Source organism: Panthera uncia, assembly GCF_023721935.1.
Source record: "Panthera uncia isolate 11264 chromosome B2 unlocalized genomic scaffold, Puncia_PCG_1.0 HiC_scaffold_24, whole genome shotgun sequence".
NCBI lineage: Eukaryota > Metazoa > Chordata > Mammalia > Carnivora > Felidae > Panthera > Panthera uncia.
Window position 1 is genome coordinate 20362141 of NW_026057580.1, and position 24754 is coordinate 20386894.

The 24754-nt window shown below is 38.9% G+C and overlaps 1 protein-coding gene across 1 annotated transcript in view; it reads left to right on the forward strand.

Moving 5' to 3' along the window:
• The window catches only part of EFHC1 (EF-hand domain containing 1), a 66648-nt gene that overhangs the window by 25507 nt on the left and 16387 nt on the right, over positions 1–24754 (forward strand). Inside the window, exons 6-9 of the mRNA XM_049653804.1 lie at positions 2709–2929; positions 7246–7386; positions 15732–15945; positions 16338–16485. Coding sequence (XP_049509761.1) covers positions 2709–2929; positions 7246–7386; positions 15732–15945; positions 16338–16485 — 724 coding nt within the window. The remainder of the gene's footprint in view (positions 1–2708; positions 2930–7245; positions 7387–15731; positions 15946–16337; positions 16486–24754) is intronic.

A 24754-nucleotide genomic window follows, 5' to 3' on the forward strand; every position in this document is an offset into this window, starting at 1 on the left:
ATACTTAAAACTGAATGATTACAAAAATTCCTTAAAACTTTTAAATGCATTTAAAGTGGTACTTGGAGAAAGATTTATAGTTGTAAGTACTTATTTAAGAAAGAAGAAAGACTGAAAAAATAAGCTAGGCCTTCTTTTTAAAAAGTTAGAAAAGGAATGACAGTGTAAATAAAGAAATTAAAAGGAAGGAAATAATAACTTTGAAATAATGAAATTGAAAACAAAAGTAATAAGATTTGTCAAGTCAAAAGTTGTTTTTTTTGAAAGGACTAATGCAATTGGCAAACCATTGACAGATTTGTCAAAGGAGAAAAGAAAAAGCACATAAACACAATATTAAAAATGAAAGAAGAGGCATACTTAATGTATTAGGGGTTAAACAGAAAATAGGGAATACCAACAACTTCATGCCAACAAATTAGGAAACTTAGGTGAAATGAACAAATTAAAAAAATTTTTTGAGAGAGAGAGTGTAAGAGGGGGAGAGGGGCAGAGGGAGGGAGGGAGGGTGTGAGGGGGGGAGGAGGGAGAGGGAGAGAGAATCTTAAAAAAGCTCCACACTCAGTGTGGAGCCCAACATGGACCTCAATCCCGTAATGCTGGGATCATGACCTGAGCTGAAATCAAGAATCAGACACTTAACCTACTGAGCCACCTGGGTGCCCCGCAGATTTAAATTTAAATTTAACTCTAATTTAATTTTAATTCCGGTTATACTTAACATACAGTGTTACATTAGTCTCAGGCATACAATACAGTCATTCCACACTTCCATACAACATCTAGTGCTCATCAGGATAAGTGCATTCCTTAATCCCCATCACCCATATTACCCATCCTCCACCTATCTCTCCTCTGTGTGCTCTATAAAAAGTCTGCTTTTTGGTTTGTCTCTTCTTTGTGAAATGAGCAAATTTTTAGAAAAATGTAATTTGTCCAAGAAGAAATAGAAACCAAATGTAATTAACCATTAAGGAAATAGAATCATTTAAAAAATTCTCCACAAAGAAAACACCAGGTCTAGATAATTTTTCAGTTTTGTCAAATATTTAAAAACAGCTAATTCTAAGTTTAATACAAACTCACAGAAAAGAACTTTAATTCATTGATTGAAAAAGACCAATAACCAAAGACACCATGAGAAAGAACTACAATCTTACTCATGAATATATATATAATACATATGTATATACATATACGTGTGTGTATGTGTGTGTGTGTGTGTGTATATATATATATATAATCTCAGTAAATGAAATTCAGCTGTATATGAAAAAGATAATTGTTGAGCAAACAAAGACAAATGGTTATTGTATAGCACACACACACACACTCCAGATCTCCTGGAACATTGTCAACTGAAGGAAACTCATGGAGTCACATAGGCTGTCTCCCCCACTGCCCATCACTTCCTGGGGTAATTCAAAGGGGTCTTAGGTTAGGCACTAGGCACTGGGAGAAAGAACCCTTGGTCTCTAGAGCGTTTAAGATGAATGATTAGGAAAATCATGATCTTTTGGCATGATCAAGGGTTGGAGCTCAAGCCTTTCTGTCAGATGTAATAGACCCTTAGTCTCCTTCCCTATTTTTCCATCTTAGCAATTATCAGGAGAATAGCAGCCTGCCTCTCAGGCCCTCTGTGTCAGAGTTCTAGGGTCAAGCTTTGTGGATTACAGCTATACAGTGTGGCATTTTACCAGAATGGGCTATCTTATGGTTTCTATGATGGCCAGACTGCAGGGAATCAATCTTAAACAAGTCAATCCTTAGTTCTCATAAAACAGCATGATGGGAATTAGATTTATTCCCTTAAAAATGCAAGGTTGAGGGGCGCGTGGGTGGCTCAGTCAGTTAAGCGTACAACTTTGGCTCAGGTCATGATCTCATGGTTCGTGAATTCAAGCCCTGTGTCGGGCTTTGTGCTGACAGCTCAGAGCCTGGAGCCTGCTTCAGATTCTGTGTCTCCCTCTGCCCCTCCCCCACTTGTACTCTGTCTCTTGCTCTGTCTCAAAAATAGATAAACATTAAAAAAAAAAAAAAGGCAAGGTTGATTCTACATTTGAAAAGCTGTTGAGTGCCCAGATGAACAGCTTAGTATGATCATCTCACTGACTGACCCTGCCTCCTGCCAGAGGACTAGATTAGACTGTCATTGCAGCAGTGATCACAATAGAAATGAAATCATTATTTGTATAATTATTTAGTATCTGTTGTCCCAAATAGAGTGCTCTCTCCATCAAGGTAGAAAATTCACCTACATTGTTAATTGTTATAACCTCAATGTTTAGCAGTGAACCTGGTACATGATAGATGCAGTCATTGATAATATATTGGGTAAGCGAGTAAATAGATGGAAGGTTGAACTAAATGACTTGGATCCCTCCCTCTAGATCTGGTACTCCATAGAAGGACATTTATTCTTTCTTCCTGTAAAGATTTCCTCTAAGCATGAATTCTGCTAAGATTAGTGACCTGTACTGATAGTGCAAGCTGAATATGAGAGAGAGACTTCACGGAAACTATCTAGGATGTTATTTCTGTATCCTATCAACAGATGGAAATACACAGCTTACTGTTCTGCTGGGAAAGTAGAGGAGTCCCTGATCCTTGAGCAGAGCTAGAGACCACGCTCTCTCAACTTCCCAAGAATCTCAGTCTTTCCCATCCTCATCCCTTTTCTTTCCTCTCTCCCTATTATCTTACGTTAGAGAACTTTCCTCAGTGTGTGCTAGAAATCTCCGATCAAGAGGTGTTGGAATGGTATACTGCCAAAGACTTCATCGTGGGAAAACCGATCACTATCCTTGGGAGAACCTTCTTCATTTATGACTGTGATCCTTTTACTCGGCAGTATTACAAAGAAAAGTTTGGAATCTCTGATTTACCACAAATTGACGTGAGCAAGAAGGAACCACCTCCTGTGAAACAGGTAATGGAACACTAGTTCTGAGTATAGGAAGAGAATTAAATCTTTTGATACAGAGGTTTAAGAAAAAGAAAAAAAAAGACTCGTGTGAATACCGAATAAAAAATGGACAAAACATGAGAAATAAAGTTGGTTCACAGAAGAAGAAATACAAATGGTTGGTGAACATACAAAAAGAACCTCAACTTAACCGATAATAAAAAAAAAAAATAGAAATGAAAATAATGAGGTTTTGGGCCAATTTGATTTAAAAGACTCAAGATATCCAGTGTTTGCCCTGGTGTGAAGAAATGGACATTTTCTTTCTTTCTTTTTTTTTTTAATTTAATTTTATTTATTTATTTTTTTTTAATTTTTTTCAACGTTTTTTATTTATTTTTGGGACAGAGAGAGACAGAGCATGAACGGGGGAGGGTCAGAGAGAGAGGGAGACACAGAATCGGAAACAGGCTCCAGGCTCCGAGCCATCAGCCCAGAGCCCGACGCGGGGCTCGAACTCACGGACGTCGAGATCGCGACCTGGCTGAAGTCGGACGCTTAACCGACTGCGCCACCCAGGCGCCCCTAATTTTATTTTTTTAAGTAATCTCTATGCCCACTGTGGGGCTCAAATCCACAACTCCAAGACCAAGAGTCGCTCCACTGACTAAGCCTGCCGGGTGCCCTGAAATGGACATTTTCATGTAGTGTTAATAGGAGAGCCAGTAGGAAAAACCTTTCTGAAGGGCAGTGTCATCATTTTAATTTTTTCAAAATAAAATATCTCTTGAACTAGAAAATCTTGTTTGGGGACTATAAAAAGATATGTGTTAGGATGTGTACTGTAGCATTATTTATAATAAAGTGTAAGGAGATTGGCAGAATAAACTAGAATACAATGAGAAGACTATAAGACTGTAAGACTGGTTAAAAAGAAAAGAAATAGTTTCTGCAGATTAACATGGAAGAATGTCCATCACATTTGTAAGTGAATGTGTTTACGTGATACAGCACTATTTGTATAAAAACCACTGTTCACAGTGGTTAGTTCAACATGTGGGAATGGAGAGGTAGGGAGGGAAGTGTGAGATGATCAGGGACCTTTCTTTTTATATTCTGTGTGCTTTTAGTTTATCTTTCTATAGCAAGCCTTGTATTACTTTCATAATTTTGTTTTCATTTTTATTTAAAAAAGACATCTTTTAAAATTCCGGACTGCTAGGGTATTTCATTGATCCTTGCCTATTTGTCAAACCCTTTTACTTAAAAACTGATTGGGAGCAAAACTGAAGCTGATTAATGGAGATACTGGAAGATGGCTTTCTTTTGTTGCAACGTAGCTTTCCTAACCCTGAAATTTAGTTCTGTGTACCAGAGTCCACTCTGATCCGAGAGTAAGGTCATGGTACTTTTACGTGCACCAAAATAGTAATCTGATAGACTTCAGCCTTCAGAGTGGTTCAGTCACATATTTTAGAAATTCAAATAAGAATTGCCTGTGTTAAAAATTACACATTATACAGCAAGTTCAAGAAATATCTATTGTATTAAGGCAGCACAGTTTCATAGGCTGCAAAATGCTGGTGCCTGTCACACACGTTTGGGTCCAGAGTAACGCATACAACTTCTTTGGTCTAAAATAGGTATAAAATAGGGTATTAATACCTGTGACCCACCTTTATATTGCCACTCTGTGTGTAAGATAATGTCATGGCTCTTTCTTTTCAAAAGAAAGATGTGAATGGAAGGATGGAATTATTGAATTCCTGCAGCCCAGGCCTCTGCCTTCCCCTGATCAGCTGCCCTGCTGCTCTCACTGAGCCTCCAATTATACTGAATTATGTATGGTTCTGCCAGTACAGCCTTCTGTTTCGCTCTCCTGGACTTTTGCTGATGCTCTTTCACTTGCTTGAACCACTTTTCACTTTTCCATTATTTCTTTACATGGCTCTTCCTTCTCCTCCCAGACAAACGGGCTTCTCTAAAGCTCCTGGCAGGGCTAATCACCTCTCCTGTGTGTTCCTGGGGTCCTGTACCTCCCTCTGCCAGCACTGGTCTATTATATTAGAATATCTATGAATCTTTTCTACTAGACTGTAAGTTCTTTGAGGGCAGAGAGCACCTAACACGGTGCCTAGCAAATAGGACACATTTGGTATGTTTCTTGAACTGGACAAGAAGACTACCTATAAAGTATGTATTTGTTCCCCAAAGAGGCAAGTGATATCTTAGGCAAGCCTTTTAGAACCAACATTTCATACAAACAGTTACAAAGAAGGATTTGGATTTTGGTATGCTATGAGTTCCCAGGGACAATAAAACTTCTAGAAGGAAGTATGGATGATGATAGTACCTTTCTCTGTCAGTTTTTTTCTCTGATAGAACTCCTTATCAATGAATGGACTCATTGATTAAGATTTACAATAAGGCCCTTTTGCCTACCCCCAAATTTTAGGGTAGCATTTGATGCAATATACAGGAAAAAGTACCGTAGGAGAGATTTAGATTTTTTAAATGTTTATTTACTTCTGAGAGAGAGTGTATGAACAGGGAGGGGCAGAGAGAATGGGGGACAGAGGATCTGCTCTTGACAGCAGTGAGCCTGATGTGGGGCTTGAACTCACAAACTGTGAGATCATGACGTGAGCCAAAGTCGGTCTAAGGTCACACCGCAAAGTACAAGGGTGACTCTGTTAAATGTCAGACATCTTTACAAGAAGGAACCTGACCTAACCAAGAGGTAGGGTGGAGAGGGATTGCAATAAAATGGAGCACTCATGAAAAGGCTATGATCCATCTTTTGACTGATCAAAGCCTTTGAGTCCAGAATACATCTGCTTCCCATCCTTTTACTATCATCTTTTTCTCCTAACCTCTCTTCTAAAGAAAGGAAAGGGAAGGAAGGCTTCGATAAAGAGCAGAGAGACCTAAAGAACCACTGTAGATTTTGGTTTGTTTTGCCCTATCTCAGTCACCCTATATAATAAAACTAATTCTGCATCCACACATATGGCACGTTAGTCATAGTAAGCTCTGTCTGCCTGTCTATGAAAGTATTTGTTGGAAATGAGTAGGAGAGAGCTACTTACCAAACAGCAAACACCTTTCAGCTCTCCTTAGTCATTACATTTCAGTCATTTAAACACTGAACAATGTAGTTGGAAAGCAGGGATGGGAAGCCATAGCTGGGTCTAGAGGGATAAAGCTAGAGCCAAGCCTATGGTCAGGGATAGAAGTGGGTATGAAGTGGACATATTCATGACGCTTTGGTCAGGCTGATCTGTTAGCTGAGGAAGAAATAAACATGAATCTGTTGGATGTGTTCTGTTTCTACTGAGAACACAGACACCTGGCTGTCATGCCAAAATCAAGAAATAAAAATATTAGAAATATGGAGATAAATAGGAAAAAAGCACAAACCAAGCCTTGGCCTCCCCTGACTCCAACACACACACACACACACCCTTTGGGTGAACTGAGAAAACAGTTTCCAGATCGTTAGGCTGAGGCCCATACCCTAGAGCAAAGAAGTCACGGAGCCTGGGGCTTCTCCACAGTAGGATGATCACAAGGGCCAGGATTGGGAGTAGGGCCAGCTGCTGCTTTGGCAGTAAGGGGTCAGTGGACATCAGCAACACAAGAGTCACACCCCTTCCTTGTCCATGGTTTCGCTCTTCATGGTTTCAGTTACTGGTGGTCAACTGCAGTCTGGAAGCACATGATCCCCCTCCTGATGTATCATCAGAAGGTCAATAGTAGCCAAACACTGTCACAACGCCTATGTCACTCACCTCACATCATCTCATTACGTAGGCATTTTATCATCTCGTGTCCTCACAAGATGAAGATGAAGTGTGGGTGCAGTACAACAAGATATTTTGAGAGAAAGAGCCCACATTCACATAACTTCTATTATAGTATGTTGTTATAATTGTTCTATTTTATAATTAGTTATTGTTGTTAATTTCTTCCTGTGCCTACTGTATAATTTCTTCATGGGTATGTATGAGAAAGAGAATAGTATATATAGGGTTAAGGCATCTACCGGGGTCTTGGGACATACCCCCCCATGGGTAAAGGGGATGACTGTACTTTCAATCTAGCCCTGATGGTTACTCTGTAGCATCATCAGCCACTCCTATGGGCAGCGATCATGGTGTAAAGTCTATATATAAAAAGGAATGGAAAATGCAATGTTACATTTTCTGAATACAGTACATTCTTATATATAGAAATTGCTTTTGAATAAGTATTTTCTAGATTTTTAAAAAATAAACTTAGTTACCTTTAATGTAATTTTAACGCAAATATCATCTGCTTTACTTCTTGTATTTCTTCAGGAATTACCTCCTTATAACGGCTATGGACTAGTTGAAGACTCTGCTCAGAATTGCTTTGTTCTCATTCCAAAAGCTCCCAAAAAAGATGTTATGAAAATGCTGATGGACGATAACAAGGTGCTTCGTTATTTGGCTGCACTGGTGAGGAGGACTTTCATGTGCTGAGATTCTGTTCTGTCTTGGTGCCCAGTTGTCCATTTTGTCTGTAAGCTGTGGAATATCAGCTCTCAGAGTTGTGTGTTACTTGAACAAGGCATGAGATCCAATCCCCAACCTTTGGGCAGGTTGGATAGTATTAGGGGTGGTGCCCTGAACCCACACCCAGCTCTAGTTCTATTTCCTATAACCATCTTTAGTAGATCATTAATCTCTCCCTACCCCTTAACTTTTGACTGACGTGTTTGCCTTTTTTATTAAGTAATTATGAAAGTCTGACACAGTCAAGTTATTTGTATACCTGTGTGCAGTCGAGGGTACTGTGTTTTCCTTGAGGATAGGGACCATATCTCACTAATTTTTATCATTACCTTTGACATCTAGGTTGATGCATTTTATATTCATTAAATGTAATAAATGGAATCATACCAGTTCAATAGATATTGCCTTTGAGAGGTCATATGGCCAGTGGTTAAGAGCATGGGTTTGGAAACAGGCATAAATTTAAATCCCTAATATTCTACTCATTGGCTGAATTACCTGAGGCAAATTCCGGATGGGAATTCAAAGGATAATGCCTTTTAAAATGGAAAATACGTAGAAATAGGAATGTAAGCATTTTATTTAGAAATATGGACATAAATAGAAATTGAAATAAGTTACTTCTGGAAATAGGAATTGGGAGTGTGGAGAGGTGGGCCAGGTGACTTTTCAAATTGTATGCATATATTTGAAAGAATAAAAATTTAATCAAATATTTTTCTAAAATATAGTTGGCTAATATATTTTAGAAAAATGTTGAACAAAGCTTTAAGTACAAAGAGTCCTAGTAAACTCTAGGCCAACTAGCACACTCCACACCATAAAAATTCTGATTGGTGAATGTTTTATATTTTTACCAAGTTCTCTGAGTTACTGTTAAAGTTCAGGATGCTTCTTGAATTATGATGTAGTAACCGTAAGCTCCGTGAGGACCAGGATCATGTCTCTCTAGACTTTGTAGGTATTTGGTAACTGTTGGTTGAATGGGTAAGTAAGTTTTTTTACACATACACTACCCATGAGTTAGGCAATATAATATTATGCATATTTTATGTTTCAAAACAAGAATCAGAGAGGCTAGTTGGTTTGTCCCAGGGGTTAATGCTGCTTAGGCAGAGGCAGCACTAGAACACAGCCTTATGAGTCCAGCCCAGCATTCTTTTTTTTTTTAAAGAGTACATTTCTATTTTATTATTTTTTAATTTTTTTAATGTTTATTTTTGGGAGAGAGAGAGACAGAGCGTGAACAGGTGAGGGGCAGAGAGAGAGGGAAACACAGAATCCAAAGCAGGCTCCAGGCTCTGAGATGTCAGCACTGAGCTGGACGTGGGGCTCGAACTCACAGACTGCAAGATCATGACCTGAGCCGAAGTTGGACACTTAACTGACTGAGCCACCCAGGCGCCCCTAGTACATTTCTATTTTACAGTGTAAATAATTTGGGGAATATGACAGTACCTCCAGTATAAGCAATTTTAGTGCTGCCATCTTATATGTGAGCAAGGCAGTAGAAAAGAGTATCATGGGTGTTTTTACTACAGAGAAATACCACAGCCCTGAAGAAAGTGACATGAAAAGCCATCATGAGGAAGGAAGCTAGTAAACAAATCTTATCCCTGCAGCTCTGAGAACCCTCAGCCCGGTATTCTTTTGATTAAGAACCAGTATAACACTTAGTCTGTGAGAAGGGAAAAGGGCTCACGTGAGTTTATAAATTACATAATTGTAGTTTACCTCCCATGCCTGCAAATCATGGAAAAATTACTATATTCTATAATTGATTCAAAAATTCCTATGAATAATGTTAGATATTGCTAAGTGAGGAGAAAAAAATACATTTATATTGACTGCAGTGTTCTATATTCACAAACAACCTGGGCAAATGTGATATATCACAAAAGTTTGAAGAGTCAGTAGAAGACTTCTATTTCTAGCAATGATAGACTAGATAATTTGGACTTCCCTCTTGTTGAAGGTAACTAGAAGAATTGGTGTGTGTGCCTGTGTGTGTGTGTGCGTGCGTGCGTGTGTGTGTGTGTGTGTGTGTGTGTGTGTATGTCTTTACTACTGTGTGAAGGTGCTGGACAATAAGATGTGAAGAATCAGTGAGCAAAAACCACAGAAATATTGAAAACCAGAGAGGTGAGCCTGGCAGATGCAGCCATTTTTCCTCTGGGAATTGTGCTGGTTGCGGTGGAAGCACCTACGAGGGCAAATATTGGAATGTAGGGCCCATCAAATGCAGAAGTAGCTGGTAAACCCTCTGTACTTTATCCATAAGTGCATAATCCTTGAAGGGACTATTGTCTGGCTTTGAATTGTCTCAGTCCCTGAAGTGTCTCAGTTCCAGAAATCAGATTAATGTGATCCTAGACACCTAATGACCCAGGTGTCTGGCAGAAGCAAATTAAATTCTTTGAAGATAGCATCATCATAAGCTTCGAACTATTTCTACAAACAATGTGAAAAATATAATATATGGCATTTATTCAAAAAAGCAATATTAATAACATGGTGTCCAGACACAAGGCAAGATGACGTGAAGAAAAATGAACACAAACGATAGACAATAGAAATAGATCCACAGGAGCTTCAAATGCTGGTGTTACCAAACTCAAACTTAAAAAACAAACAATATTTACTGTGTTTAAGGAGAAAGAGGATAAGATTGAGGACTTCAGCAGAGAACAAGAAACAGAGTATTTCAGTTTTGAAAAATTATTGCAGGAATAAAGGGATAAAATTAAACGCAGGAAAGTATTTGATAAAATTCACCTATTATGACTTCAAAACAAAACTCTTAGTAAGTAGGGTATAAAAGGGGATTTCTTTAGTCTGATGAAGAGCATTTTTCAAAAATCTACTAAGTATTCATTCAAACAGCAGACTTAGTGATGAAATGTTGAGTGTGTATTCTCTGAGACTAGGAACAAGGTAAGACTGCTATCACCCCTTCTATTCAACATTGTACTGGAGGTCCTAGCAAGAGCAGTAAAACAATAAGAGAAATAAAAGGTATGAGGATTAAAAAGGAAGATAATTATCATTATCTAAAATAAAGGATTATATATGTGGAAAATCACAAAGGATCTACATTATGTGTAGATTCTACGTTAGTAGAATCCATGTATAAATGGCAACAAAAAATAAAGTTGGAAAAATGCCATTTCCAATTAATGCCATTTCCAATTAAAGTTGGAAAAATGCCATAGCTTCAAAAATATTTCTAGGAATAAAACAAAACATGTTTAATACCAAAAAGATTATTGAGAGAAAATTAAAGAAGACCTAAATAAATGAAGGGACATACCATGTTCACCAGTTAAAAGATTCAGTATTATAAAGATAATTTGCCACAAGTTGATCTATGGTTTCAAAACAATTGCAGTCAAAATCCCAAAGTGTTTTTATTTTTGCAGAACTTGGCAAATTTATTCTATAATTTGTGTGGAGATGCAAGGCACCAAGAATAGCCAAGACACTGGAGAACAAGATCAGTGGAATTTGTTCTCCAAAATACCACAGTATATTAAAAAGTTACATAAAGTAGTTAAGACAATATGGTATTGGTACAACGATAGGTATTTATAGCATGGAATCAAATAAATTAACTGAGAAACAGACCCCCACCCACTTAAGAAAAATGACAAATACCAATAAATGGTATCAGAACAATCAGATATCCATATCCATATGGGGAGTGAGAAGAAAATTTGATCTCACCTCACACCAAAAATAGGAATCAATTCTGGGTGGATTGAAGACTTAAATGTAAAAGGCAAAGCAGTCAAACATCCTGATGATAATATAATCTTTGTAGTAAGGAAAGATTTTTTTAGCAGGACACAAAGAGCAGTAATTGTTTTAAAAATGGGTAAATTTGACCCAGTAAGATGGAAAGTTTTTGTTCCTCAAAAAACACCATTAAGAGAGTAGAAAGAGCAAGGTCAGAGTGGGAGAAGATGTTACTATAGAAAATCAACGGGGCACCTGGGGGGCTCAGTCAGTTAAGTGTCCAACTCTTGGTTTCAGCTCAGGTCATGATCAGTTGGTGAGATCGAGCCTCACATTGGGCTCTGGGCTGACAGAGGGGTGGCTGCTTGGGGTTCGTTCTCTCTCATCTCTCTCTCTCAAAATACATAAATAAACTTCAAAAAAGAGAAATCAACAAAGAACTTATATCCAGAACATATAACAAAGAGTCTAAAATCATTTTTTTAAATGAGCCAGAAACCACTATTTCATGAAACAGGATATCCAAAAAGCCAACAAACCTAAGGAAAGGTACACAGCCTCTTTAGTGATCAGTGAAGTACAAATTCTAACTGCAGTGAATTGCCTCTACTCACCTACCAGGATTATTACATTGGTGAGAACATGAAACAATACGAATTCTCTTACTTTTAGTGACTTAGTTAGGAAAACAGTTTGGCATAATCAAGTATACTAGATTGTGCCAAAATGGAACACTACACGCACACCAAAAAATAAGAATGTCCTTAGCAGCATAATTCATGATAGCCAAAAATAGACCTAAATGTCCATCTATAGGAAACTGGATAAACAAATTATGGCATATTATACAATAATTTGAATTCTGCTCAGCAATGAAAATGAATCAACTATAGCTACAAATAACAAGGATAAATCACACAAACATAACTTGGAATGTAAGAATCCAGACACAAGGAGCACCTGGGTGGCTCAGTTGGTTAAGCGTCTAACTTCAGTTCAGGTCATGCTCACAGTTCATGGGTTTGAGTCCCATGTCAGGCTCTCTGCTGTCAGGATGGAGCCCACTTTGGATCCTCTGTCCCCCCCTCTCTCTGCTCCCCTGCTCATGCTCATATTCTTGCACTCTCTCTCTCAAAAAATAAACTTAAAAAAAGTATTTAAAATAATCCAGACACAAAAGAATACATACGTATTATAAAATTTCATTTTTATGAAGATTAAAAAAAAACAGGCAAAACAGAACTGTTTAGGGATGCCAGCTTTCTAGTAAAACAAAGCAAAGAAAAATTTAGGGAGGGATAGGATGTTGATTGGAGAGGTTTTCCAGATTCCATCAATGTTCTGTTTCTTGATCTGGGTGGTGGTTACACATTGTTCATACTTTATTAAAATTCTTTGAACTGTACCTTTTTGGCTTTTTTGTAGTGTTTCTCTGTATTGTATTTCACAGTAAAGTGTGTGTGTGTGTGTGTATACAGATTTAAAAGAACACCAGCAGAACTATTAGTAAAGAAGTAGTGGTTATCTTCTCATGGGCAAGAAGAAAGAGGTGGTATTCTGGTCATGGTAATTTTCAAAGGTTTTTCCCTGACCTAGTTAGTGAAGTAGAGGGTGTATTCATTTAGTTCATCACAAAAGCTCTGGAGGATGAAAGAAGTGTGCCTGACAGTAAGAGGGGCCTCAGAATATGGGGACTCCAGAAGAAAAGACAGAAATTCAGAAGAAGGAAGTATGTTGGCACAGTGATCAGAGACAAATACAATTAAGTTCTCTTGATTTCAGACATATACTGCACATGTTCTGAAGAAATCAAGTATGCTATAAACCCAGGTAGGCAGTTGGTGCCTAAGTAAAAATATGCTAGGGAAATATCCAGGGCTCAGAGTGGAGTGCTAACTGACAAACTTGGGGAAGCTTGAGAAGAGCATAAGGACGTAACTTGAGCAGTGGTCTCCACGGCAGCAGGCTTGCCCTTCCAACGAGCCTGGGGACAGCATATAATCCATGGGGGTGTGAAGAAAATATTACAACCTCTGTTTATAATTTATTATGAGTGCATGTATTTTATAGCCTCTGATATTTTTACATGTACTTTGTAGTGCACAGAACATGTTTATATAGAAGAACATATGTTGCATTATTCATTCATTCAACAAATATTAGAGAACTACTTTGGGCTTGGCATAGTTCTGGGCATTGAGGGTACAGCGGAAAACAAGACAAACATTCTGTAAAAAGTAAAGCCGGAGACAGAGTGATGGGGGAAGGGCTCATTTATACTGGAAGATAAGGGAAATGCTGGGGGAGGTGGGGGACCACAGAGTACAGGAGAATGACCAGAATGAATGACCGAGGGAGCTACCAGTGGCATATCTGAGGGAACTGCATCTGATGCAGAGGTGGTGTACAGGGAATGGAAGGTAGAGAGATTGCCATGAAGATGGGGTCAGGCACAAGCTCAGAGCTGTGCAACCAGTGGCCTAACAAGATCAAAGGGCTAGAGTGGTGGGAGTAGTCCCCCGTGGTGCAGGCAACAAGGGATGTAGGTAACAAACCTGCAGACAATTAAAAAATAAAACCAAAAGTTGATCTTCTTACTGTCATCACACACCTGTAATTCTAAACATCAGCAATACAATACTCATCCTCAAAGGGACAGCACCTCTGTACAGTACAATTTCAGTTAATAAATGCAGAGAGAAGAGGGCAATAAGAAATTACCACTAAGCACACACCATCACAGCAATAACTGTCGTAGATAAGATCCTTCAGTGGATGCTAAAATTAAATTCAAATCAGAGGGAAAACCTTTGAGGAGAAACAGGATTTTCATAGTGTGTGTTACTCAAGATATTTATCAAGTGCAGAGGGAAATGTAACTTTAGAAGGGAGAAACCCAACAGGTATCTTCTTAACCAAGTGACCACGGTCAACATCACTAATAAGATAAGGCAATACCATGAACTTGATATGCTGAGAAAGACATGACATTTTTTCTGTGGTATTTTTGTCAAATGTGCAAAAATGAGATGCACAAGGGATATTCACCAAAATAATTGACCATTATGGTTCAAAAGTGTCAAGGTCATGAAAGACAAAGACAGAATGAGGAACCGTCACAGTTTGGAGGAGACTGAAGAGAAACAACAGCTAAATGCAATGTGAGATCCTGTATAGGATTCTGAAACAGAAAAAGAACATAAGTGAAAAACAGGAGAAATTTGAATAAGGACAGTAATTTATTTAACAGTATTGTACATTACTGTTTACCATTACTGTGGCTTTGATCATTGTACTGTGATTATGTAAGATGCTAATATTAGGGGAAGCTTGGTGAGGGGTATGTGAAAATTCCCTTTTGTTGATACAACTTTAAGTCTAATCTTAGTTCAAAATAAAAATTAAAAAATATATTTTTTTAAGTTTTAAAATAGTCCTGCCAAGGTGAACCATTGGTGTTCTTCCTATAACCCCCTGAGTATAGCCCTGTCTGTAGCCGTGCTCAGAACTTCATATTTTATTCAATGTGATGGGAATCCTCTGGAGGTTTGAGAGCAGAGGAGTGATGTGATTTGATTTTTATTAACTATATTGTGGATATTGAAAAATTTTTTCATTGTAGGAGTATCAAAAAGGTTTGGAGACTGTTAGATTAGGGAATGGTAGGAGGAAATTATTTTACTAAGAAGAAACCCAGTGACTTTGTTTGATAAAGGAGAAATTGATATACAAGAAATTCCATGTTGTGAATGAGAAGGTATGTGCTGGAGTTAAAATTTGAGAGGATTTCAGTCAAGAATAAGCATGTCTGCATTTAGGCCTGTTCAATCTGGAATCTGTTTCTTAGGGTTCTGTGATCACTCTCAGTGATTTGATTTAGGAACAGTCTTGTCTACAAGATAGTTTCTCAGAATCAGTTTCAGCTCTATGACATTTTATTACTGATTCCCCCTTTCTTTAGTTTTATTTTTAAAAAATATGTGTATAAATGGATTGGTTTAAAGAACTGAACTTTGCATAATCATCTTAGTGTCCATGAAGTTGAACATAATGTCAGCCAAGAGGTCTCAAACTGTGGGCAGCCTGTGACAGAATATAGCCCACATATGTTTTGTTTGGCCCGCATGGTGCTTTAAAAGAGTTAAGGTCAACATTTTTAAAATCTGGAGTTTTATTTTCTTTCCAAGTTTTTATTTAAATTCTAGTTAGTTAACATATAGTGTAACATTAGTTTCAGGTGTAGAATTTAGTGATTCATCACTTACATACAACACCCAGATTTCTGTCTTCTCATGAAAACTGGGAGAATCTAGCAACATTGGGCCTACTTTACCACAAGGCAGCAACCAGAGTTGAGCTGGAGCAGCCTCCTTTAAATGAGTCATGTCTATTCCAGGCTACCAGAGTCTCCCCTTGCCCCCCATCTCTGTTCATTTATATTATACTTTGTATATTTGGTTTATATTTTATACCTAGTCCTATAGATATTTAAGTTTAGAGCATCTGGATAGATCACGTACCTTCATAATAACTTCCTTTCTTCTCCTTTCTAGGACTCTCCCATCCCAGAAGACAAAGACCGCCGATTTGTCTTCTCTTATTTTCTAGCCAGTGACATGATCAGTATCTTTGAGCCGCCTGTTCGCAATTCTGGCATCATTGGTGGCAAGTACCTTGGCAGAACTAAAGTTCTTAAGCCGTCCTCGTCAGTGGAAAACCCCATCTACTATGGCCCTACTGACTTCTTCATTGGTGCTGTGATTGAGGGTAGGTCTAAACATGGTTTAGCTTTCCTACCCACCAAGCGAATGGATTCTTCTTAGTTGGAATTTAATTCATTTAACTCTTGTAAGAGGCAGGTAGGCTATAGTCCAGCTGAAATAAAGCTTGTATGCTTATATATGTGATACAGTGTCTTAATCTGTTTCCTTATCAATTAACTAGAAGTTGGTTGCATTTGTAGGCTATGGATGTAGGCCCTGACTTCCTGAGCAAACTGAGCAAACTACTGCATATTAGTTTAGAGAACTATTGAAAATTCAGTCATCTAGTTCACAAATGCCTATCTGAATTTTTCATTGGAGGATCAGTGTTATTTTACCCCTAATTGGATGATTAAAGGCATAACCAACCTAAGCGTATTTCTACCCTCTCCCCAGTGTTTGGCCACCGGTTCATCATCCTTGATACGGATGACTATGTTTTGAAGTACATGGAGAGCAATGCTGCCCAGTATTCGCCAGAAGCACTCTTGTCCATTCAGAACCGTGTTCAAAAGCGAGAAGCTCCTGCACTGGAATTGGAAAAGTATGTTTGCCTGTCTAGGGTCCACTTTGGCTTTGGCACATATAAGATATTTAGGAAATACTTCTTGGTAAAATAGATGGGTAATCACATTTTAGATTTTCAGATTTCCCTCACCAAATGGGAGTTATTAGACATACGCAAAAGGCTTCCTGAGTCCATTATCGTAACTAGAAACTTAGAACTTTTTCAACTTCATTTACTTAGCAAATAATTATTGAATGCCTAGTAGGTATCAGATACTCTCACTAAGCCCTTGGGTTTTTTATCAGTCAGCAGAATAGATGAGAAGTTGCTCTTCTCATGGAGTTGACCTTATAAGCAGTAGGAGGGAGACAGCCAATAAACAACACAGTAGGTGATGGGTGGTATGGAAAAGTGGAGGACAATAGGAGGATAAGGATATCTGGAGGGTGGTGGTAGGTTGCAGTTGATGTGGGGAGCCTGGCACACCTAGAGAAGGTGACAGCGAGCAAACACTTGAAGGAAAAGGAGTTAGGTATGTGGATATGTGGGGGAGGAGCTATCCAGGAAGAGGGAATGGCAAGTGTGAAGGCCCAGCCTCCCTCGGGTACTGGCAAGAAGCAAGCAGATGGGAGCCGGGGAGTGAGAGGAAGGGTGGGGGGTTAGAACCTAACAGGGGACTAGATCAGGTAGGCCCCACTGGGTCTTTGGGAAAATGTTGACTTTTCTCTGAGTGACATGGAGAGCCACTGTGGGGGGTTCTGTGTCAAGGAATGGCAAGATTTGACATGTGTTTTAAAAGAACCCCCCTGGCTCTTATGCTGAGACTAGATCAGGAGGGAGATGAGTTAGGATGATATGGTAGCAATCCAGGCAAGAGGGGACGATGTGTGACCAGGTGCATCAGTGAACGTGGGGAAAAGTGCTTTTATTCAGGATGTATTTTGAAGGTAGAGCCAATGGGACTTCAGACAGATTGTATAAAGGATTTAAGACCGCGGTTAAAAATGACTGCAAGGTTTTTGTCCTGAGCAGCTGGAAGGAAGGAGTTGCCATCAACTGAGATGGGAAAGATGTGCATTATGGGTAAAGGAGGTTTTTTTTTTTTTTCTTTTTGGTTGGTGGAGGATTTTAGTTTTGGTTATTGTAGGAGTTCTGACAACACTGACTCCATCTTTGGCCCGCCATCTTGTTCATGCCCATACAAAGTCCCTGCTGGGGGCTGGTGTGTTCCTGGCCCAGTGGTGGTTAATGTCTGCCCTGACTGGACTGCAGGAAGGCTTGTTCTGATCTTTCCTAAAGTGGTACATAGAAGGCCTGCTTTCAATAACTGGTAGAGCTGGCTGGGGCACAGAAGGCCCCGATACAGCAGGGCGGGTGGTGGGTAACTGGTAGAGATGGCTGGGGCACAGAAGGCCTGCTTTAGGTAACCAGTAAAGATCCTTTGGTGCACAAATGGTAGCACTTTAGATAGCTACCCTGTGACCTCACCACCATACCCCTCGCTCCATGAAAGCTGGGGATTGAGGTCCCAACTGGATGGAGAATGGGGGCAGAGAATAGCTGAGTACTACCTGGATCCATCTACCCGATCCCCCTGTCAGTAACTTACCCCGAAAGAAACTATATAAATGGTATGGAGTGGCTTACTTTGTTTTTCAGCCTTAAAGTGCCTTTCTGTTCCAGGGGATACTTTACTGACCCTCCTCCGCCTTCTAACAGATACCCTAGGTTTAAGGTAACTATTGGATATCCAGGTAGAAATATCAAACAGGCCTTTGGATATATAAATCTGGGTTTCAGGTCTGGGCTGGAGATGTAAATGTGGAAGCTGTTGGCATATAGATGATGTTTTAGGCCACAGGACTGGGTGAAATCTCTAAGGGAGTCCATTTAAATGAAGAAAATAGCTCCAAGGACTAGGCTCTGAGTCCTTCAAAAGTAAGCATCGAGGGAGGAGACTGGGAAGGACAGCTAGTGAGGCAGGAAGAAAACGAAGTGGGTGTGGTGCCCTGGAAGTCAGGTGAAGGAAGTGCAGGCCACCCTCCCTTTGCACAGAGCATGGGACCCTAAAAACAGCCATGCAAAAATAATCTTAATAATTAATGGGAAAATTTACTGTTGTTCTGTGACCTGTAAAAATTTCGGTCAAAACATGAAAAAAACATGAATGTATAGGGACATTGAATGGTTATGAATGTATAGGGACATGAAAAAGTAAAACCAGTTTTTATTTGGTACACTGTGATTTAAAACATTAGCAACATTAAGAATTAAAGTGTTTTACCTCTTTGTAAAACACTTGCCAGGGTGCCTGGGTGACTCAGTCAGTTGAGAGTCCAACTCTTGATTTTGGCTCAGGTCATGATCCCAGGGTTGTGGGATCAAGCCCCGCATCAGGCTGTCTGCATTGGCGGCTCAGAACCTGCTTGGGATGGTCTCTCTCAAAACTTGCCAAGACTAGGTTGAACAGTGCTTGCCTTGTTCAGAGCGAATGAGTGTCTTTTCTATGCCCTGGCAGATTGTCATAGTCCTTTCTAATTTTGGATCAGCTTTCAACATTACATTATTTTCACTTTCAATGTGGCAAAGTATCTCCTCCTATTCTTTTAATGACCATGAAGTACCTCTGAGAGTTCTTTTAATGGGAAGTTTCTCGCTGCATCTGGGAGATCCTTATCCTTCCCGAGCACCCAGTCTCCACATTTGGGCCTTGGGCTGCCTGTCCCGTCTGTGCACTCGTTGAGAGTCACCAATGGTGGTGGTGGCCATTTTCCTGGTCAGCTACTTCTGTACCTCCATTATGTTAGATTCCAGGTTTACTTCCAGTGTTAGAACTTTCTGTTGTCTTTGCTTCACTTCCACTTTTCTTGGCCCATTTCCTTTTCAGTGATACATTTCAGATATACATTTTGCCATCTATGTGTGAGCAGAAAAATAGATACCCAGTGGCCAGTCACTGACAGACTTTGAAAAAAGTGCAATGATGGTCACCGATCGATGTGCATGTGTTGTTTGTGTGGTGATTAGTACATTGACCAGCCTGACAGTGAGTTTATGCTTTGTGCAGTTCCTCACAGTCAATACACTGTGGTCACTGAAATTTGAACCATGTTGTTAAGGGACTGGGTCATTTAACTCAACAGTGGCAACTGAAATTCATGCATATCTGAACCTTGCAAAGGGAGAGCCTACTATATATCAAGGAAGACAGAATGATTCATTGTGTCAAATGGGGATGTAGCAATGTAGGGGGATCCAAGTGGGAGTTTCAATAGAATGGGAAGGGCAGGAGAACCTGATGGGAGGGGATATAAGAGAGAATGGGAGGAGAGGAATTTGAGACCCTAGAATTATAGACAACTCTTCTGAGGAAGTTTGCTGTAAAGGGGAGGAAACCTGGGCAGTCAGAGGAACTAGAGTCAACAGGGAAGGTTTTTGTTTATTTTTAAGATAAAATAAATAACAGCCTATTTGTACATAAATGGGAATGAGTTTGCAGAAAGGGAAACTGACAAATGTGTGAGTGGGGAGCTTTGTGGAGAATGGGCCAGAGGATGGGACTCGGTACCTGGTGGAGACAGAAGCACCAAGCATTCATCTCTGGCACTTGTTCTCAAACTTTCTGGTCTCAGAGCACCTGTATGCTGCTAAAAATTAGTGAGGACCACAAAGAGTTTTTGTTCGTGTGGTTTTCATCTATTGATATTCACCATATTGAAAATTATATCTGAGAAATTTTTAAATATTTATTAGTTTTTTAAAAAATAATAAACCCATTTCATGTTAACACAGACAACAATATTTTATTAAAAGTAACTACATTTTCCAGAGGCACCTGTCAGTCAATTAAGTGTTTGACTCTTGGTTTTGGGTCGTGATCCCATGGTTTGTGGGATCAACCCCTGCATTGGGCTCTGTGCTGATAGCACGGAACCTCCTTGGGATTCTCTCTCTTTGCCTCTCCCCTGTGCATGATTCATTCATTCTCTCTCTCTCTCTCTCTCTCTCTCTCTCTCTCTCTCTTTCTCTCAAAGTAAATAATTTTTTTAATGACTATATTTTCCAAACAGAAAAATAGAAGAGTGGCATTGTTTTACATTTCTGCAAATCTCTTTAATGTGTGACTTTATTAATAGACGACAGCTGGGTTTTCATCTGCTTCTGTATTCAGACTGCTGTGTTACCATTGGTCATGTAATCTTTGGAAAACTCCATTGTGCATTTGTGAGAAAACAAAAGTTAAAAAGCAAATAATACTGGTTTAGTAGTATTATGAGAATAGAGCTTCCAGGAGTCCTGGGATTACTCTTTGAAACCTTGATCTATGGCAGTAGGTAGGAAGACGGACAGTGTGGGTGCAGCATCTGGAAGGTGGGTGAATATGGTTGAGGGGCCCTTCTCAGTGTGCCATTTTCAGAGCAGTCATGTCACAGGAAGAGTAAGGATGGGGACATGTTGGAGGTTTCGGGAGAGAGGAGAAGCTGTGAAATGCACCATTCTATTGACTATATTGATAAAATAAATATAAAAATAAAATGAAAATAAATGCATAGCATTATTTGATCTAAGAAATGAACTGGCAATTATAATTGTTATTCACCATCAATCAAATAATGCATCTTACTTCTGGAGTTGTAAAAAATGTGAAACAAACGTCACAGGCCTAATGAAACACAACAGCTGTCTAGGAAAGCGGGAGGGTGCATGGACTGGACAAGCACTGTTTGATGACTGGGCAGCATTAAGGGCTGAGGAGAGATTCGTGGTCATCTATCTAATTCAAGTACTTCTCAGAAGTTTTTTCTGTAATTTCCCTTTATCTGTGCAAATACCAGCAACACTGGAAGGCTTCTTGCTTTGGCATACTATCAGGAGAATCTTTTTTTTTTTTTTTTTCTGAGAAAAAGATAATGTGTGGCCCTTAGGATAAGATACCAATGAAAATAAAAAGAAATTCAAATTCAAGTATTGGGTTAAGAGTTCCATTGCTATCCCTGTTTTGACCCTCATCTTCCCTCTCTTCTATTGTAATGGGCCAGAAAATGCTTGAAGGTGATATGAAGCCAGGCATCGCATCTTCCCTGTCTTCTATCCGTTCTGTCTTTGGCTCCTAACTCCTCCCATCTGGGAAAGAACCCACTCTAAGGGGATACAAATCCTTTATTTGACTAATCATCACCAAGAATAATGAAAGGGGATCTCGAGTACTTGTCAGACCTGAGTACTTCTTGTGTCAAGTGTCAATCACAGCATGATAAAATTAGGAGTTAGCCTTTTTTTTTTTTTTTTAAGTTTATTTTGAGAGAGCGTGAGCTGGGTAGAGGCAGAGAGAAAGGGAGAGAGAGATCCCAAGCAGGCTCTCTGTGGGGCTTGATCTCAAACTGTGAGATCATGACCTGAGTTGGTATCAAGGGCTGGACGCTCAACAGTCTGAGCCACCCAGGCACCCTTGGTTAGCCATTTGCTTTCTCAGAGCCAGAAAATTAAAAAGTGCACAGGGAATTACTGACTTTATCTGAAGCTTTTTTTGGGTTTTGGGTCCTTGCTGCAAAAACAAATGCTCATAAATCCACCCCTCTACAGGAAATCTCCATGCATTTATATATTATCAATTAGCATCCCCATTTGTGCTCTTCATTTTCAAGAGGACACTCCTCCCCTGCTCACTGTGATCTTTTTCATCCTTTTTCACTTCCAGCCACGTTTCCTATACAGACATGATCAAATATTCTCTCTCTCTCTCTTTTTTTTTCTTTCTGTTTTTTTTTTGTACCCCAAGCTCTTCCATATTCACTTTGCAGTTGGTCTCAAATATGAGGCCAAATGATGCAAGGTAAGTTCAATTTTCCCATTCTTCACCTTAGAAAGTTTCCAAGCTGTCATTCATCTTCTCTTTACCTTCTTGTCAAAGATAAGTAGCTCCCGTTTCTCCAAGTTTATTTCTTTTGTTTTGGGTATGTAACCACCTCCTTTCTGACTGCTTCAGAATCCATGCTTCATAAGTTGCTTTCTTGAAGGTCGTCAATTATTTCCATATCTAATGGTCTTTTCTCATTTATTCATCAACTCAACAGATATCTGAGCTTGCGTGCTGTGCCAGACCTTCATAAATGCTTAGGAAAATATATGACAGAGTAGGTAGTAAATAGATTAGGCTTTGTGGGCCATACCGTCTCTGTTGGAACCACTCAACTCTGCCCTTACAGAGTGATAGCTGTCATAGACAATGTGTAAATTAAGGTGTGGCTGTACACAAATTAGACTTTATTTAGAAGAACAGGCAGCAGGTTGGTGTTGAACTGTTGTAGTTTGCCAAGTCCCTGGTCTAGTGGTAAGCCTTGTTTGATCTACATGTAAGTTACTCTTTGCCATCACCCCTTCCTTTTTTAATTCCATTACCTTGTTTTATTTACTTAAACTTTTTTTTTACCATTTTATTTTTTTAATTTATATCCAAGTTAGCATATAGTGCAACAATGATATCAGGAGTAGATTCTTTTATGCCCCTTACCCATTTAGCCCATCCTCCCTCCCACAACTCCCCAGTAACCCTCAGTTTGTTCTCCATATTTATGAGTCTCTTCTGTTTTATCCCCCTCCCTGTTTTTATATTATTATTAGGTCCCTTCCCTTATATTCATCTGTTTTCTATCTTAAAGTCCTCATATAAGTGAAGTCAGATGATATTTGTCTTTCTCTAATTTCATTTAGCACATTACCCTCTAGTTCCATTCATGTACTTGCAAATGTCAAGATTTCCTTCTTTTTGATTGCCGAGTAATACTCCAGTGTGTGTGTGTGTGTGTGTGTGTGTGTGTGTGTGTATACACATATAGATATAGATATAGATATAGATATAGATATAGATATAGATATGATATATATATATATATATATATATATATATATATATATATATATTGAGCATTTTTTCATTTGTCAGTTGGCCATCTGGATGTCTTCTTTGGAGAAGTGTCTATTCATGTCTTCTGCCCATTTCTTCACTGGATTATTTGTTGTTTGGGTGTTGAGCTCGAGAAGTTCTTTATAGATTTTGGATATTAACCCTTTATCTGATAGGTCATTTGCAAATATCTTCTCCCATAGTGTCGGTTGCCTTTTAGTGTTGCTGATTATTTCCTTCGCTTTTTATTTTGATGAGGTCCCAATTGTTTACTTTTGCTTTTGTTTCCCTTGCCTCCTGAGATGTGTTGAGTAAGGAATTGCTGCGGCCAAGGTCAAAGAGGTTTTTGCCTGCTTCCTCCTTGAGGATTTTTATGGCTTCCTGTCTTACATTTATTTAGGTCTTTCATCTATTTTGAGTTTATTTTTGTGTATGATATAAGAAAGTGGTCCAGGTTCATTTTACTGCATGTCACTGTCCAGTTTTTCCAGCACCATTTGCCGAAGAGACTATCTTTAAAATTTTTTAACATAGTGTTGTATTTGTTTCAAGTGTCTAATAATATATTCACCTATTCTATACATTACTCAGTGTTTATCACAATAAGTGTACTCTTAATCCCCTTTACCTATTTCACCCATGCCCCCCACCTCCCCTCTGGTAACCAGTTCTCTAAATTTAAAAGTCATTTTTGGGTGTCTTTTTTTCTTTGTTCATTTGTTTTGTTAAATTCCACATATGAATGAAATCATATGGTGTTTGTCTCTTATTTCACTTAGCATTATACTCCCTAGCTCCATCCATGTTGTTGCAAATGGCAAAATTTCATTATTTTTTATGGCTGAGTAATATTCCATTGTGTGTGTGTATATGTGTGTGTATACCACACTTTCTTTATCCATTCATCTATCAATGGACACAATTTCCATGATTTGGCTGTTGTAAACAATTATGTAATAAACATAGGGGTGCATAAATCTTTTCAAATTCCTGTTTTCACATTCTTTGGGTAAATACCCAGAACTGGAGTTACTACATCATATGGTAATTCTTTTTTTAATTTTTTGAGAAAACTTCATACTGTATGTTGTCCACATGGCTGCACCAGTTTGCAGTCCCACCAACAGTGCATGAGTGTTCCTTTTTCTATACATCCTTGCCAATGCTTGTTGTTTCTTGGGTTTTTTATCTTAGCCATATTGATAGGTGTGAGGTGATATCTCATTATGGTTCTGATTTGCATTTCTCTCAAAAAAGATAATGAGTATCTTTTCATGTGTCTCTTGGACACATGGATATCTTCTTTGGACAAATGTTTGTTCATATCTTCTACCTATTTTTTTTTAACTTTTTTTTTTTTTTTTTACATTTTTGTTTATTTTTGAGAGACAGAGACAGAGC